The sequence below is a fragment of the Pezoporus wallicus genome, unplaced genomic scaffold, assembly GCF_028554395.1.
Source record: "Pezoporus wallicus isolate ANWC-B61680 ecotype Strahan unplaced genomic scaffold, APGP_CSIRO_Pwel_v1 contig_161, whole genome shotgun sequence".
In the NCBI taxonomy this organism is placed as follows: domain Eukaryota; kingdom Metazoa; phylum Chordata; class Aves; order Psittaciformes; family Psittacidae; genus Pezoporus; species Pezoporus wallicus.
In genome coordinates this window covers 3,046,014-3,062,661 of record NW_026642654.1, presented here as the reverse complement: position 1 = coordinate 3,062,661, position 16,648 = coordinate 3,046,014, and the positions used below count along the sequence as shown (strand labels likewise).

Below are 16,648 nucleotides of genomic sequence, written 5' to 3'. Positions count from 1 at the left end.
GGGTCTGTGAGAATGAAGACCTTGCACCCACTGTAGGAGAGGAAATGGTTCGAGACCATCTTAAAAATCTGAACGTGCACAGGTCCATGGGTCCTGATGAAATCCATCAGCGGGTCCTGAAGGAGCTGGCAAATGAAATTGCGAAGCCGCTGGCCATCATATTCGACAAATCATGGCAGTCAGGTGAAGTTCCCGATGACTGGAAAAATGGAAATACAACCCCCATTTTCAGGAACGGGAAAATGGATGACCTGGGGAATTAGAGACCAGTCAGTCTCACCTCCGTGCCTGGCAAAATCTTGGAGCAGATTCTCCTGGAAGGCATGCTAAGGCACATGAAAAACAACCAGGTGCTTGGTGACAGACAGCATGGCTTCACTAAGGGGAAATCCTGCCTGACCAATTTGGTGGCCTTCTATGATAGCGCTACAGAACCAATGAGCAGGGGTAGAGCAGTTGATGTCATCTACCTGGACTTGTGCAAAGCATTCGACACTGTCCCACACGACATCCTTGTCTCTAAATTGGAGAGACAGCAATTTGATAGGTGGACCACTCAGTGGATAAAGAACTGGCTGGATGGCTGCACACAAAGAGTTGTGGTCAATGGCTCAATGTCCGTCTGGAGACCAGTAATGAGCGGTGTCCCTCAGGGATCGGTGTTGGGACCGGTCTTGTCTAACATCTTTGTCGCTGACATGGACAGTGGGATTGAGTGCGCCCTCAGCAAGTTTGCCGATGACACCAAGCTGTGTGGTTCAGTTGATACCCTGGAGGGAAGGAATGCCATCCAGAGGGACCTTGACACGCTTGTAAGGTTTAACCATACCAAGTGCAAGGTCCTACACCTGGGTCAGAGCAATCCCAGGCACAGCTACAGGTTGGGCAGAGAAGAGATTCAGAGCAGCCCTGTGGAGAAGGACCTGGGGGTGTTGGTCAATGAGAAAATGAACATGAGCCAGCAGTGTGCACTTGCAGCCCAGAAAGCCAACCGTATCCTGGGCTTCATCAAAAGGAGCGTGACCAGCAGGTCAAAGGAGGTGATCCTGCCCTCTACTCTGCTCTTCTGAGACATCACTTGGAGTACTGTGTGCAGTTCTGGTGTCCTCAACATAAAAAGGACATGGAACTGTTGGAACAAGTCCAGAGGAGGGCCATGAGCATGATCACGGGACTGGAGCACCTCCCGTATGAACACAGGCTGAGGAAGTTGGGGCTGTTCAGCCTGGAGAAGAGAAAGCTGCATGGAGACCTCATAGCAGCCTTCCAGTATCTGAAGGGGGCCTATAAGGATGCTGGAGAGGGACTCTTCATTAGGAACTGTAGTGACAGGACAAGGGGTAATGGGTTAAAACTTAAACAGGGGAAGTTTAGGTTGGATATAAGGGGGAAATTCTTTCCTGTTAGGGTGGTGAGGCACTGGAATAGGTTGCCCAGGGAGGTTGTGAATTCTCCATCCCTGGCAGTGTTCAAGGCCAGGTTGGACAAGGCCTTGGGTGATGATTTAGCGTGAGGTGTCCCTGCCCATGGCAGGGGGCTTGGAACTAGATGATCTTAAGGTCCTTTCCAACCCTAACGATTCTATGATTCTATGATCAACATGAAATAAAGTTTATTTTTAAGATTTCAATAGAAAGCAAGCCACAAGCATCTATATGAAGTAACAGAATTATCACAAGGGTGAAACAGCGAACTCTCTTCCTGGTTAACATGATAAAAACATTGTTTTTCTGAAAAGTTTCTGAAGTTTCAAACAAAGTGAAAATAGTAAACGGAAAGTAATGATCACGCATTATTAGCAGTAAATTGAAAATGACAGAAAGAGGTGTAACAGCTTTTCATGCTACAGTATTTCCTGCTTTTTTTTCAGTTTTTAATTAATTTTGTTGTTTTGCTTGTATGTGTTGCACATTTTCCAAAACAAAGCAACAAATTATTTATGTTGTCTATCATATACATGTTTTCTGTCATCATGCTGACTTTCCAGCATTTTCACAGAAGCAAAACACATTAGTCTAAAACTATTTATATACAATGAAGATCTTCATTCTAAAACAATTTGTCATTACTTTGCATATTTTCTACATGGAGCAGAGCTAACTTGCAGCAGTCTGTGCAGCAGTTTTCTGGGCTCCATTTCTAGACCCTCTTAATCTTTCACATATTTCTGGGATCATCAGGCCACTCCTGGGAAGCCTTTGAGGGACTTCACAGTAACTGCTATTTCCAAGAAGAGCTGGCTGTCTAGCTATAGAAGCTTTTAACAAGGTCTGCCAGCTGTTCCTGATTAGAGAGCATTCTGTTCCACCTGCCTCCTGATTAGCAAGGGAAGGGAACCCTTACAAGTCCTACAAAAAGGTCTCTGTAAGTGCCAAGCCTAGAGCACAGTCAATGAATGCAGCATTTTGTGCAGCAGTTTGCAGAGAAGTTGTGGCCAGAAGCTCTCTCTGTACATGTCCTCAGTAATTGTGGTGATGCGCAATCCCCAGCACACACTGGAGCAGCAACCCCAGCACATCAGAGTCCTTAACAAAGGCCGTGCTCCTGAGGGGTGTGCAGGTCTTGGACTTCAGGGACACTGCTTCAAGAAACCTGGCCTAGTTGACCCAGCTGTGAAGGGCAATGGATGAGGTACCTCCAGAGGTTCCTCCAGTCACAAAATAATGGCTACCCTTGCAGTACCTCACGTGTACTCTGTTTCAAAGGTTTCAACAAAGTTGGGCTGAAAATAACTAGTGTAACAGGAACAGCAAGTTCAGTTGAGGCAGCCAAGAAAAACCTGTGTCTTCTACACAATTCTTCGTGCAGTTATGATGCAAGCAAATTCCAACTGAATCTAAAATCCTTCATCTCCTGCAGTTAGCATAAATTTTAGGCCTCCAACATCAAACGTTTTCTGTAGCCATTGCAGATAACCCTGAACTAAGACATTCAGCTCTCCAGTAAGATACTTAAAATAAGCAGGTGTTGAACCTTCCATTAGAGCCTACAAAGAGTTCAAGTTGAAGCAGACATTTTTGTCAACTGAAATGCATCATAAACTCCATCACAGGTGAAAGCTGGGTCACATAAGAACATGAACATCAGGCACCTAAATTAAGGTATACAGCACTTTTCAACTCATTGTTAGACTTTTCAACCCATTATCAGACTTTTTCCCAAAGTTAGCATTTCAAGTTTTCCTACAGATTGAGTTACATTCCCTACTGACATATCCTCTTTGCAATTATCATGCATCTACTTGAAAAAAATTAAGCATATTAAGTTCTTAACTGCTATTTTATTGCACTGTAATAAAAAGCAAATCTAGAGCATAGTAAGTCAAAGCTTACAAGCAAAGCAGTGGAGAAAGACCAGTATAACTTCACCATCTGAAACTAAATGAAATGCAAGAAAGCACAAAGTGACAAAATTAAGCTTAAGTGATCAAAGTTCACATTGCTGAAAGTTAAAACTTTCAAGTGTTCATATGTATCTACAATTTTCTTTAATGCATAATTTAAGAAAACTGCCTCCTTTCAAGTCCTTTTGGGTTTTTGGTGGATAACAAGACAGTTTCAGCAACAGAATCTACTCACGAATTTAGAGTTCTCTAATGTCAAATTTAGAAGTTTTCTATCACAGAGAAAATTCAAAACAGAAAAGACTTGCCTACATGAAGAGCAAAACATAGTTCTTTCTGCCTTCCATCTATTCCATCCAGCTGTATGCTCTTTCACGTATCAATTTTTCAACTTCATTAATAAAGTCAACTGGCTGCACATGGCAGGAGATATTACAATCACCTATTTTTACTCATAGCGTTTCCTGGTAAAAACAAGTAGCTCCTGAATGTGTATGCCACATGCTTTACACAAACTTATTACTTCAGCAGAAGACACAACCACATTTTTTTATGCAAGGAAAGGGCATTTCTCCCCTTAGAAAATATGGAATATAGAACCCCTCCAAAAATTGCCAACCATAAGCTTCCATAAAAAGATAACCTTAATTACCAATATTCTGAAAAATCTGTTCTAAGCAAAGAACCATGATGGACTTCTGCTCTTTTACTTCACACTAGTATCAAGTTTTAAAAATGTTAAGCTAGGATAAGAATAGTAGGAAAAACAAAGTTACTGCTTCTTTTGCGAGTTTGAGCAAAGAAGGAAAACAAAACCTGAATTATTTGCCTTTTCTTCTCCCCCTCTTCTGCTTTAAACTTCTATGACAAAGCTGCCATTAGTACACACAAAACGATGCTGACAACTACTTCAACTGTTTTTCTACGTATTTTCTTCTTAATGGGTTCATCCATTGTAAGAGTTTAACAGTTCTGACATCATTTACTCAGAAAGGCACCAAAAATTAAAAGCAGGCACATCTGGCTATTATAACTGTCAGAATAATTATTTGACCATACTTTGAATAGTAACCAATATTCTCTGCAACACTCACTGTTATAATCAATATACTTCCTAGTATTAGGAGCAGAAAAATATAACTTGAGAAACAAATGTCAAGAACCATTAACTTCAGTCTGATTAAAGGAAAGAATGACAGGTTCTGTTGTCTGGTCAGACAGCACTACAAAAGCTCTGTAACTCACCCCTCTTACCTCAAAACTCCAAGTTTAGTATACTGCGTATTAATTATTTGGAATTACTAGATATGAACTACTTAGAAGAAACCATATTCAAAATTAATTTCTCAAAGTAATAAGCTACAAGAACATTACTTCTCATTAATAACCTTTTTTCCTGAGATAAATAGGACAGCTCACTTAATACTGAAGAATGAGAACAAATTTTTTAACAGTTTCTTATGTTGCTCTATAGCCAAACCTGATTTCCATTTAAAACAATACAGTGATAAAACATACTGTGCTGAAAAATTTAATCACAGTATATCTAATAAAAGTACCTAGAGGAAAAACTAGTTCCTACAAATTAAGAGAAATAGAAAAATAAGTTGCCAAGTTTATCTTGCTATATATCAAGCAAATATTAAAAAGGCAGACAAATTTTTAACATAGGTAATCGGCTAACCAGGACCTATTCTAACTACATCTGGTTCAAGAGCAAACAGTCTATTAGTCCACCTTTCAAGTCTGTTTTTTTGTAGTCCATATGTTACTAATAAAGAAAATGCATCACAAGACAACTCCAAATACCAAAGCCTCGCAGTTTCAGTCAGAACACTAGGGAATACAGGCTGGCCAGCAGTCCTGCAAGCAAATACACACAGAAAAAAAACAACCAAGCTTATGTATCAGCCTTTACCCCCATCACATTCAGAAATGTATTCAGGAGCTATTCCTGACGTTCTAAAGAATGCTGCTTATGCAAAGTACTCAAGCAGCAAAGGGCATAACTTTATTTTCACTATTCCATTAGTAAAGTGATATCACCAACCAGGGCTTCTTCCACAGATCCAGTAATGCATGACTTGTTATTGCTGGTTCACTAAATACCAATATTAAAATAGGCCTTTTTTCTCCCTCTGCTTATCAGACACACTTTAATGTTTATTTTGCTACTTTTGTTCATCATTTTCATATTATTAGCAAATTGCAAACAGATCACTTACCTGTGACCAGGATGGTAAATGACAGTAGTTATTCCATGGGCATAATGGCTGCTAAAGCTGAAACTGTGACTTTCTTGAAAGCTTTGATTTGTTCCAACACTAAGTATGGGGAAAAAATATATACATTAGTTCAGATTTATTTTCTTTAAAAAGTGGAAAGAATTCCTGTGAAGCTCACTGTGCCTTCTCAAAGCAAGTGAAAATTTATGCTTACCTTACAAGGTAACTTCTCAGTTCTCCACGATAATTAACAACAAGCAGTTCAGCTGACCATTGGGCACTTGCTTTATATTCTAGAAAGATCAACCCAGCAATAGCATAACTCAGATCTCCCGGAAAACTTGCTGTCTTTATGCAAAAACATAGACAGACATTGAGAGAAAGGAGAGTTAAAAATAAATAATAAATAAAACTTCATTACTGGAAGAATTAGGAAGTTAAATTGACTATATTGTATAAAAATGTAAAGGTTCATATTTCCATTAGTAACAAAATGCACTTCCTTTATCTTGATTTTAAAGAAATCCCAGTGCAGTCTTTTAACAGTACCTTAACCGAGTCTTCAACAGTCCACTGTACCATTCAATTTTTCCCAGAGGCTGGTGCATGATAGGGGATGCGATATAACCACTCAACGTCATGCTCTTTGGCCCAGGTGTCTACTAGGTTGTTTTAGAAATGAGTCCTTTTGTCTGTACCAATGCTTTCAGGGGTGCCATGTTGTTATAAGACTTGTTTCTCGAGGCCCAGGACACTGCTCTGTGCAGTGGCATGGAATGTCACGAGCCATGTGGTACCCTACTGTTACAAATTGTAATTACATGCACATACACTAATTGGGCGATTTTATACTTTCACAACCTGATGTACCTGAAGATCTATCACAATTGTAAGAAAAAAAAAAGAAAGATGAAGAATGCCATCCAGAGGGACCTCGACACGCTTGTCAGGTGGGCTGATGCCGACCTCATGAAGTTTAACCATGACAAGTGCAAGGTCCTACACCTGGGTCGGAGCAATTCCAGGCACAGCTACAGGTTGGGCAGAGAAGAGATTCAGAGCAGCCCTGTGGAGAAGGACTTGGGGGTGTTGGTCAATGAGAAAATGAACATGAGCCGGCAGTGTGCGCTCGTAGCCCAGAAAGCCAACTGTATCCTGGGCTGCATCAAAAGGAGCGGGACCAGCAGGTCAAAGGAGGTGATCCTGCCCCTCTACTCTGCTCTTCTGAGACATCACTTGGAGTACTGTGTGCAGTTCTGGTGTCCTCAACATAAAAAGGACATGGAACTGTTGGAACAAGTCCAGAGGAGGGCCACGAGCATGATCACGGGACTGGAGCACCTCCCGTATGAACACAGGCTGAGGTAGTTGGGGCTGTTCAGCCTGGAGAAGAGAAGGCTGCGTGGAGACCTCATAGCAGCCGTCCAGTATCTGAAGGGGGCCTATGGGGATGCTGGGGAGGGACTCTTCATTAGGGACTGTAGTGATAGGACAAGGGGTAACGGGTTAAAACTTAGACAGGGGAAGTTTAGATTGGATATAAGGAAGATATTCTTTCCTGTTAGGGTGGTGAGGCACTGGAATGGGTTGCCCAGGGAAGTTGTGAATGCTCCATTCCTGGCAGTGTTCAAGGCCAGGCTGGACAGAGCCTTGGGTGGCATGGTTTAGTCTGAAGTGTCCCTGCCCATGGCAGAGGGGTTGGAACTAGATGATCTTTAGGTCCTTTCCAACCCTAACTATTCTACGATATTCTGACTAGGTGTAATAGCACAAAGGATATGCTTTGCAAGTGCTAAACATGACTTCAGTATAACATATCCATCATATGATAAACACTTCATGATACATTTGTGCATGGTATTCATACTGTAAGCCTTTATACCAAAGTAAGCTATGATTAACAGAAGGCCAAAAGAGTGGAAATTGCCCTTTATGCTTACAAAATGTCCTACTATATTCATATTTAATCTAAGAGAGCACTTACTGGTGAAATGACTAAAAGCTCACTACCCATTAAGTCAAACACCCTCACTGTTCCAGTGCTTTCAGCATAAGCAAGTAATGTACAATCACGACTCCACGCCACACGCCTCCACTGAGGGTTAGGATCCTTTGGCACTATGAAAAAGGAAGAAAGTTATTAAAAAGTCAAATATAAATATAACCCCGTCAACAGAGCAAAAAGTCAACTACATCAAAAAACGCAGGATGCATAACATCATTAAAATGAGAGAGAAAAAAAAAAACACCTCCAACATCCATTATGTCTATCAAACCCACTAATTTTAACTACAATTTCATTTCAGATTCAGGTTTTGTATATTCATCGCAATGAAAAGAAGAGGGGGAGGAAGAGTAACAGAGCTAGTCACAAAGCAAAATTATTAAGAGATTCTTTCCAATGCTTTTAATAAGTTACGTTACCCTTGAAGTAAACTAGCACAGCCACTTAGCAATGCATTAATAATAAACAATGATGACACTAAGTGATGATATAGAGGTTGCCATATTGTATACCTTGACATTTTCCAACTATGGATCCAAAGTCATCTTTTGCAGACCTGCAAAAAAGACTCATGGATTTAAATGAGAACAGAAAAAAACACCATTCAATATTCCAGAATAAACAGAACACTGTAAGTGCACAATTCAAAGGCCCCCATGTATTTAACTACTTGTTCAAAAAGGTAGGCAAGCAGCCTTCACTCTTAGGCAGCTACAGCAATTAACAATAGTATTTTAGAAACCCTCTTCTCAATGCATAAATAATACTACTAAATCTCTCATTAATAATGCTGTTCAAATAGAATGCCAGCATTTCAGAACCTCAGCTTGTAACTTTAGGAAAAAAAGCAGTCAGTATTCTCTAGGTTACAATTTTAGAAACAATGCAAGAATATAGTTATATTAATACATCTGAAACACAAGATTTATTTTATAGTCTATAAGCTGACATTTATTGTGCTCATACCACTTCTGATTGAACAATTTTCATACACTTGCTTCTTTTACATATAAATAGAAGGTCTGACCTTCTAGCAAATGGATTTTTGTGAAGCAAGTAAACACACTCAATCAAGATCCGTTGTACAGCTAAATGTGTTCTTGAACTGGCAAAGGAGAGCTTGTTGTTAGAGAGGAGGAGAAAAAGGGAGATCATCAGTCTTTACAGCAATCCACATAACTTGCAAAATGAAGTATTATATATGCCAACTACTCGATAGAGAAGCAGAATACTAACTCCTTGTCCCATTTCTTAGGAGATTTCTAGGGGGAACAGAAAGGCAAAGATTAGAAAGGTTAGAAAGGTTAGAAAGACCATCATTTGGGTTTAATATTCTGAAGCATCTTGATTGTTTTCTTTCACATCTTGAAAAGAGAGAGGTACAGGTAAATACTTAACATAAAGCTTACTTATAACATTTATAATTGTGGAGCATTCTGAGGGTGGGTGGGAGTTTTTTTGTTGTCTGGTTTTTGTTTTGCTTTGTTCTTTAACGGGGAATGGCCAAGAACTAAGAAGAAGAGAAAGCTTTCTAAATGATAACATATTTTAAGATTATTCCACAGATGACTTTCACAGGTATGGTTAGTAAATTACTAGAAACACTCTCAGAACTCCACAACTGTGATCATGAAGCAATAGATAACACTAAGTTACCTGATTTCTACACATTGGTCTTGAACAACTGCCAACAATTTACCATTGCTGAAAGAGAAAAATAGAAATGTGAAAAAAAAATTCAAAGTCCAGTCTTTACAGAATGTGCATAAGAGCTCTACGTCCTTTTCTGCAAGGTTAGATATAAATTTCCTCTTTCATAAACAACAACAACTGGGAAATACCAATTTTTATTAAAAAAAAAAAAAAAGGCACTGCTATAATAAGATTCTCTTCGTGTCACCAAAATGTATCTGCTATTCTCTATAGTAGCACAAAGAGAATGTAAACAATGTCTAAAATCTTGCTGCAAGGGAGATCAGAATCCAGTGTTGCTTAAGGATCATTTTATAACAGGACTACCTAAGTTATGTATTGCTTTATCTAGAATAAACAAGTATCACGCTTCCATAAGCGTGATATGGAAGTCTCCTTAGTTGCACGTCTCCTGTCTTAGGACCTAGCATACAACATCGCAACTGGCATACTGTGCAACCAAAGGGATCATCACTTCCCTCAAAAATCACCATCTCTCTCAACAGTACATAGCTCTTAGTGAAGCACTGATCATGTTCAGTGATAATACACAGCACACTAAAACATCCCATACTACCTTCACTCCACTGAACCATTCTTCTGTACATATTTATGCTTATTTTCAAGAGCCAACGATCTCACTGATGCTGCTAAAATTACTGAAACACCTGGTTCTAGCCTTAGATCTCCCACTTCTCTATACATACAATAGCAGATAAGTCTTGAGGGTATGCATTCACTTTCCTCAAATTTTAAAATAAGCAGTTTATATTACATATTCTGATAAGTTTCAGATCTTTAACTCACCTAATTCAGGACTTGAGTTTGAGAATGACTGCAGCACAAGCCACTTTACCTCAAAAGCTAGAAGGATATTATTTAAGTAACGTGGCCTAGTGGAAGGTGTCCCTGCTCATGGCAGGGTTGCTGGAACAAATGTTCTGTAAGGTCCCTTGCAACCCAAACCATTCTATGATTCAGACCTGAATGAGATGCATTAAATGAGAGAAGCAGCATGGAAGCCCCTAGGTAGCAAACTGACCTTTATTTACCAAGGCTATCTGTGAAAGCCTCCAGCACTTCCCTTGACCAAAGAGAATAATGTCTTTAGCATGATATTAACTCAGCATTCTTGCCAGTGGAGACAGACAGAGGAGGAAAGGAAGCATTAATACATTCACTACCACCAAAAATTGAAAAGCATGTAAGCTGGTTACCTTGCAAGTACTAGGTGCCAGCTGATCTGCTTATTAACTAGACGAACCAGTCCAGTGGGCAAGGAAAACTTTGCAGGGCTGAAATTACAAAAAAAATAAGCAAAATCAGAACATACACATAACAAAAGCAGTACCTGAGATACACAATATTCTAAACAAATATTCAGTTTTACTTCCATTAAGAATAGCTTCCCATCAAATAAAAAAACCTGCATTCCCAAATAAAAATATTAAGCACTACTTTCATCAAACCTACCTGTACCAGATGTACCGAAGCAAAAACAATGCAGGACCTGCAATGGAAAAAAAAGAAGCAAAAATTACATCACTAGCAGCTTTAAACATTCTCCAGCTTACTGCAGTCTCAGAAATTTGCACAAAAGAAAGATGTATTAACAGAATAATCTGTCCTTGGCCAATGAATTCTTATATTACAGTAAATGCAAATGGCAAACAAAAAAAATCACTACCTATTTCTGGAAATTCTAAGAGAAAATGCAATTCAGTTACTGCATGAACTAAGTGTTGAACAGCAATGAAATATAATCAGAATGTAAATGTTCCTTATAGAACTAACTAGCAAACAGCCCAATGCAAGAGCTTGAGAGGAAAAAAAACAAACAAACAAAAAAAAACCCTGAAAAATATTTTGCGAAACACAACAGAGCTTCTACACTTCTTAGCCACCACTCCACTTATTAGTTTGTCCCAGTAAGTTACTGGAGACAAGAAAGCTCACAAAAACGACATTAAAAAAAAACATAGTAATATTGATAATCAGAAAACACCTTCCTGGAAACACATGCTGCACTTTATTTCCATTACACGCACCACCTTAAAAAGCAGCAGTTGCAAATTTTGCAAGCAATCCACACATTCTCGTGAGCCATAAACGTAAGACCAAGTCATATTTACCTGTAACTGCTCTAGTGATGATAAATGATGCACCATGTTTTCTATTGCCTCTTGGCTGCAATTAAAGCAATAATGGTCAAACACTGTTACACATTTTAATTTAAATACAACACATTCATACATATGTTCACTTACCAAATTTAAGTTGCCTGCTAGCCTACAGGTTCCTTTTGTATTTTCTATTATTTGCAACTTCATACAGTGAGTAATTTAACTGCATAAGCTAAAACAGGCTATAAAGCCAAATATTTTAAGTGCCAAGATGTAATAAACAAATTGTACTACAGGTTGTCTATTGATTCAGCTTTGCCTTGCTCTCTGATTTGACTTCTGATTATGTTCTCCTGTAAGGTATATAAATTATTCTTTCTATGACAAAGTGAATGCCAGATTGATCTGTAATGCCCAGAAATTGAAGCAATTGGCATTCTGCATATTATCCTAATATATAACTGCTAAGCTACATAAAGACTGCTCATGCAAGTTTCAGAATTATTAAGAAAACAAAAGAACTTCTAAAGAAATACTCTTTTTATATGAATTGGTGATAGATAAGACAGCCACTTGGATCACCAGGTTTACTCCATACCACCTCACATAGCCTTTCTAGCAGTCCTGCTCCTCTTAAGGCGGAGGGAACTATGCTCACTATATAAATGAAAGCATTCTCCAAACACAAAGAAATATAAAACAGCATATACTGTATAGTCTTAGCTATAAAAAGAGATAAAATTATTTCCCAATTGGAAAGTAGGAAAAAGGTATTAAACAGAAGACAAGAAAGATAACCAATAAGGAAAGCAAATATTCAAAATAAGCAGTCAAGCCTATTTTGCTTTTCCAGCATTACAGCACCACAAACTGAACAATAAAGCAATGAATTAATTTCCTCTGGAGTATATAATACATAGAGCAGATCATTACTGGTTAACTGAAATATTCAGACCTCTCACTCCAAATTACAGAGCAGCAAACATTGATAAGAAACAAAAATTTATCAAATTTCCCGAGTATGTCCATGTTAAAAAAAAAAAAATCCAAAAAATTTAAGTTACTCAAGTAAAGATTAGCAATTTTCCATGCCAAGTTTGCCATCCAGAAATAGTCTTTCAAATAATGAGGCTGTCATCTCACAGCACATAAGAAACCAACACAGCTGTACTGATAATATTTCAAATTCAGGTTGATCAACCAGGGTATAATAAGGCATTACAGTAAAATAAATGAGACCATAAATTATTTCGTAGTACCTCTGGGAGAGCTGCAGTTTCCTAGGGAGGTTAAAAGCAGAGCTTGTTAAAATTTTTTGATTTAAGAAAAGCTCCCAGTAAAAAACATTTCAAAAAATTGCTTATACCTCTTCAGAATTTTTCTGAATATTCTTAAGTGTCCACTTCTGAGACTAAACTGCAGGCTCCTACCCCATGCATCTTAAACCCTTCGCAAAGCTGATTTGCTCCAAAGACCTACATTTTGCTTTTTATAGGGTATTCTAAGCACCTCAGCAACACCAATAGCTACCATACCTGCTGTACTTTCTTAATGCATTCCCATTTGCAAAAAAAAACTTCAAGTTCTCCTTTGCTAAAGCATTCCAGAAATAAAACCTAAGTAACTTCCCTGCTGACAAACCACCCACTTAGTTTTGGATTTTGGTGCACACTCAGCAAACTTACGGGGAGGTGGGAAGAGAGTGTTGGTAAAAACCTCAAATCTTTAGATGGCAATGAAAAAAACCCACAGAATCAAGTGATATATTTGATACATTTCAGAAAATATACGGTACTTGTCTACTGGAGAGAAGTTCAGTCTGTCCGTATTCCCTGAATGACTCCATGAGTCCTCCTGACACCTCCACAACCAATATGTCATTCTTTATTTTCACTGATCAGCTACTCAGTAATTCTTTTTGTTCTCATTATTCTCATTCCCAAACTGTGCATTATACACAATTGCATCACTACACTGAACACAGGCTGCTTGATTTCCACACCATCGCTTCTCTGTCATTGCATGAGTCCTGTTTTACAACTAGCTTATTTTCCACCCTTACCTCCACCGCCCCGCTCTCAGGCTTGGGAAATGCAATACAGGTGAATGAGAATATTAACAGGAACAAAAATTAAAGCTAATTTGGGGGTCCATCTTAAGAAAGCCATGCCAGTTTTATCAGTGTCTTGAATGTAACAAAACTTCACATATTCACCGCAGAAGTCATTTTCCCATTGTCATAATCACAGTTTCACGTGCTTAGCACTCTGCAACTAAAAATGAATCATCCCAAATGACATACCAGAAATATAAAACAGAGTCAACAGAGACCAGTTAAAAGTTTTTTTAAGGCCTTGCTTTGTAACTTAGACAACTGCATAGGAAGACATTTCCTACTGCGGCATTCAGCTTCCTTTCCCCTTCTGCTGTCCCTCACCTCACTCATTCCAAACCATTCAGCTTTATAAGAACTCAGGCAGGCAGTGTTTTGTGACTTTTTTTTGAAACGCGTCATTAAATCAGGATTTAATAAAATAAATAAAATTTAAAAAAATAAATCAGAGACAAATGTTCTAAAGGGAAAGTCATAGTCACCTAAATAACATCACTGTTAAGGCACCTTAAAGCAAAAATTGAATCATGTTGGCAAAATAATTTGTTTGCTTATGTATGTCAGCATAAAATCCATTTCCCACTAAAACTGCACAAAGATTATTAGAAGCATCCCTTGGCTACTGACAGTCTTCAAGAAGGATGTAAATCCAAACAAACAAGTACAGAGAGGGATCTAGTTTTCCTCACACAAGGTAAGATCGATAAAGCCCATGTTTCTACCAGGACAGCTGCCACTACTCTCAGTACAGCTATTTCTGGAAATGAGATCAGGATTTCATTACATCTTCCTTCTTATCAACTCAGTAGTAAAACCAAGTATACATAGTTTATAGTTAATAAGCAGAGAAGACCCAAGGCACCCCAGACGGCACACACCAGGGTGACAAGGCGGGAATTAAGTGACACAAGGCCATGTCAGGAATGGGACGCCCGCAGGGGTTTCCTGTGATTGCCCCTGCTGCACTACCCGCTCTTGTGCGCATCGGGAACGGGCAGCCCAGTGAGCCTCCCTGGAGGCAACAGCCCGTCCCTGCGGCCTCCATGGCCGGCAGCCTTCCCCAGCTGCGGGCTGCCCGGCCACGGGTCAGCAGGGCGCATCCCCGCCCGAGCCGACGTGGCCGGTCAACACCCAGCACCCGGCCAATGCAGCAGCGACACACACCTGCACCTCGGTCTCTGGAGGCCACTCGGTGTTAACCAGCAGGTCGTACAGAATATTCTCCTCCTCGTCCTTCTTCTCACCACCACCAGCCATCACCTTCCCTCTCGGCGTCAGTTCCCCGCGCTCCCCGCCGCCAACGGCGGCTGCCATGCTGGTCTGTCCCCACCCACCCAGCGCCGCAGCAGCGACGGTGCCCGGCGAAGGCCAAACTAGTAACACCTGGCCGTTCAGTGCGGGCCGGAGTATTGAATTACCCCACCGCTGCCGCCGGCTGCGACTCGTTTCGCCGCGAAGCGAGAGGCCTTCTCCTTCCCTGCCCGACAGGCTTTAGAGCCCTGAAAGGGAGACCTTGAAGCTGAGGGCAAGGGAGCGAGGCTGAAGAGCCTTCACCTCCTCAACTAGGGCTGAAGGATAGCAGCTGCATCTGCAGAAACACAGAATCATACACTCAGCACAATTGGAAAAGGCCTTTAAAATCACCAACCATTAACCCAGCACTGGTAAGTCCACTATGTCACTAAGGGCCTCGTCTACACGGTTTTCAAACACTTCAGGGATGGTGATTCCACCACTTCCCTGGGCAGCCTGTTCCAATGCCTGGCCACTCTCTTGGTGAAGAATTTTTTTCTTAATATCCAATCTAAACCTCCCCTGGTGCAGCTTGAGGCCATTTTTTCTTGTCCTATTGCTTGTTAGCTGGGAGAAGAGACCAACCCCCACTTCTCTCCATCCTCCTTTCCTGTAGTTGTAGAGAGGAATAAGGCCCCCTGTGATCCTTCTCTTCTCCAAACTTAACAATCCCAGTTCCCTCAGCCATTCCTCCTCAGACTTCTGCTCCAGTCCCTTCACCAGCTTTGTTTCCCTTCTATGGGCATACTACAGCAACTCAGTACCTCTCTTGTAGATCATTGATAAAGATATTAAACAACACTAGCCCTAATACTGAGCCCCGAGGGACACCGCTAGTGACCAGTCACCAACAAGATGTGACAGCCAGTAGTATCCAATCCAGCAAAGAATATACCTCTCCACATCACGAGCAGCCAGTTTCTCCAGGAGAAAGCTGTGGTAGAGCGTTACACAGTCTGTCCCTCATCAACCAGACACGTCGTCATAAAAGGAGATCAGGCTGGTCAAACAGGACCTGCCCTTCATGAACCCATGCTGACTGGGCCTGATCGCTGTTCTCCTGCATGTGCTTTGTAATCTTACTTAGGATCCATGAGCTTCCCCAGTGCAAACACACATTTTGTGTTTAAAACGTGTGATAAACACATAAATGTATTGGCTTTTGCAAATCTTAGGTGTGGTTATCTGGATATAACTGTACCAGTTTACAATAACAGAAACAAAACTCACTAAAGACACAAGACTAGACAAGTTAAAAAGGTTCAGATCTCTTGATCAAAGCAGAGTCACATAGCAAAAAAATTTGTAAAGGTAAGGGGGGGGGGGGGGGGGGGGGGGGGGGGGGGGGGGGGGCTTGATATAAGGAAAGCTAGTGCCCGGAAAACATAGTTAAAGTACTTTTTAGCTTAACTTAGGTTCTAGAAAGAGAACAGTGTTTATGTTGTAAGTCTGTGGAATGTAGTGGCCCCACTAAACATGAGCTAATTGTTTCACTCTAGTCTTCTAAAGTATCTTTAATTTTAAAGAACAATGTTTGTGTTGTAAGTCTGTGGTGAGATAACAGGATTTAGTGGTCCCACTAAACATGAATTTCATACCATCCTTCTCATTATCACTTAGTTTAGAGACAGAGCCTCCCAAACATCTGCTAGCTTGGGATACTCCTTGTCTGCCCATCCTGCAATCAATTTTGCAGGAAGGTCACGCTGTTTTAAATCTTTGCTAGTTATCAGAATAATTACAGATATAGCTGGTTGTGTGATTACTGGGGCGTCCAACTGTGCCAAAGGTGAAAAGTACACTGTGAGGAAGACTGCTTACTTCACCTTGAAGACCCCTACTCACAAGAGGAAG

The 16,648-nt window shown here is 40.3% G+C and overlaps 1 protein-coding gene across 4 annotated transcripts in view; it reads right to left on the bottom strand.

Moving 5' to 3' along the window:
• The window catches only part of NBAS (NBAS subunit of NRZ tethering complex), a 182,562-nt gene extending 167,747 nt beyond the window's left edge, over positions 1 to 14,815 (bottom strand). For all 4 annotated transcript variants that reach the window (XM_057431920.1, XM_057431922.1, XM_057431921.1 and 1 more), the window contains exons 1-9: positions 14,666 to 14,815; positions 11,398 to 11,452; positions 10,739 to 10,775; positions 10,483 to 10,560; positions 9,230 to 9,277; positions 8,086 to 8,129; positions 7,553 to 7,686; positions 5,783 to 5,916; positions 5,569 to 5,667 (exon numbers count right to left, since the gene is read on the bottom strand). In XM_057431920.1, the coding sequence (XP_057287903.1) occupies positions 5,569 to 5,667; positions 5,783 to 5,916; positions 7,553 to 7,686; positions 8,086 to 8,129; positions 9,230 to 9,277; positions 10,483 to 10,560; positions 10,739 to 10,775; positions 11,398 to 11,452; positions 14,666 to 14,815 (779 nt within the window). The remainder of the gene's footprint in view (positions 1 to 5,568; positions 5,668 to 5,782; positions 5,917 to 7,552; positions 7,687 to 8,085; positions 8,130 to 9,229; positions 9,278 to 10,482; positions 10,561 to 10,738; positions 10,776 to 11,397; positions 11,453 to 14,665) is intronic.
• Between the last annotated feature and the right edge of the window lie 1,833 nt (positions 14,816 to 16,648).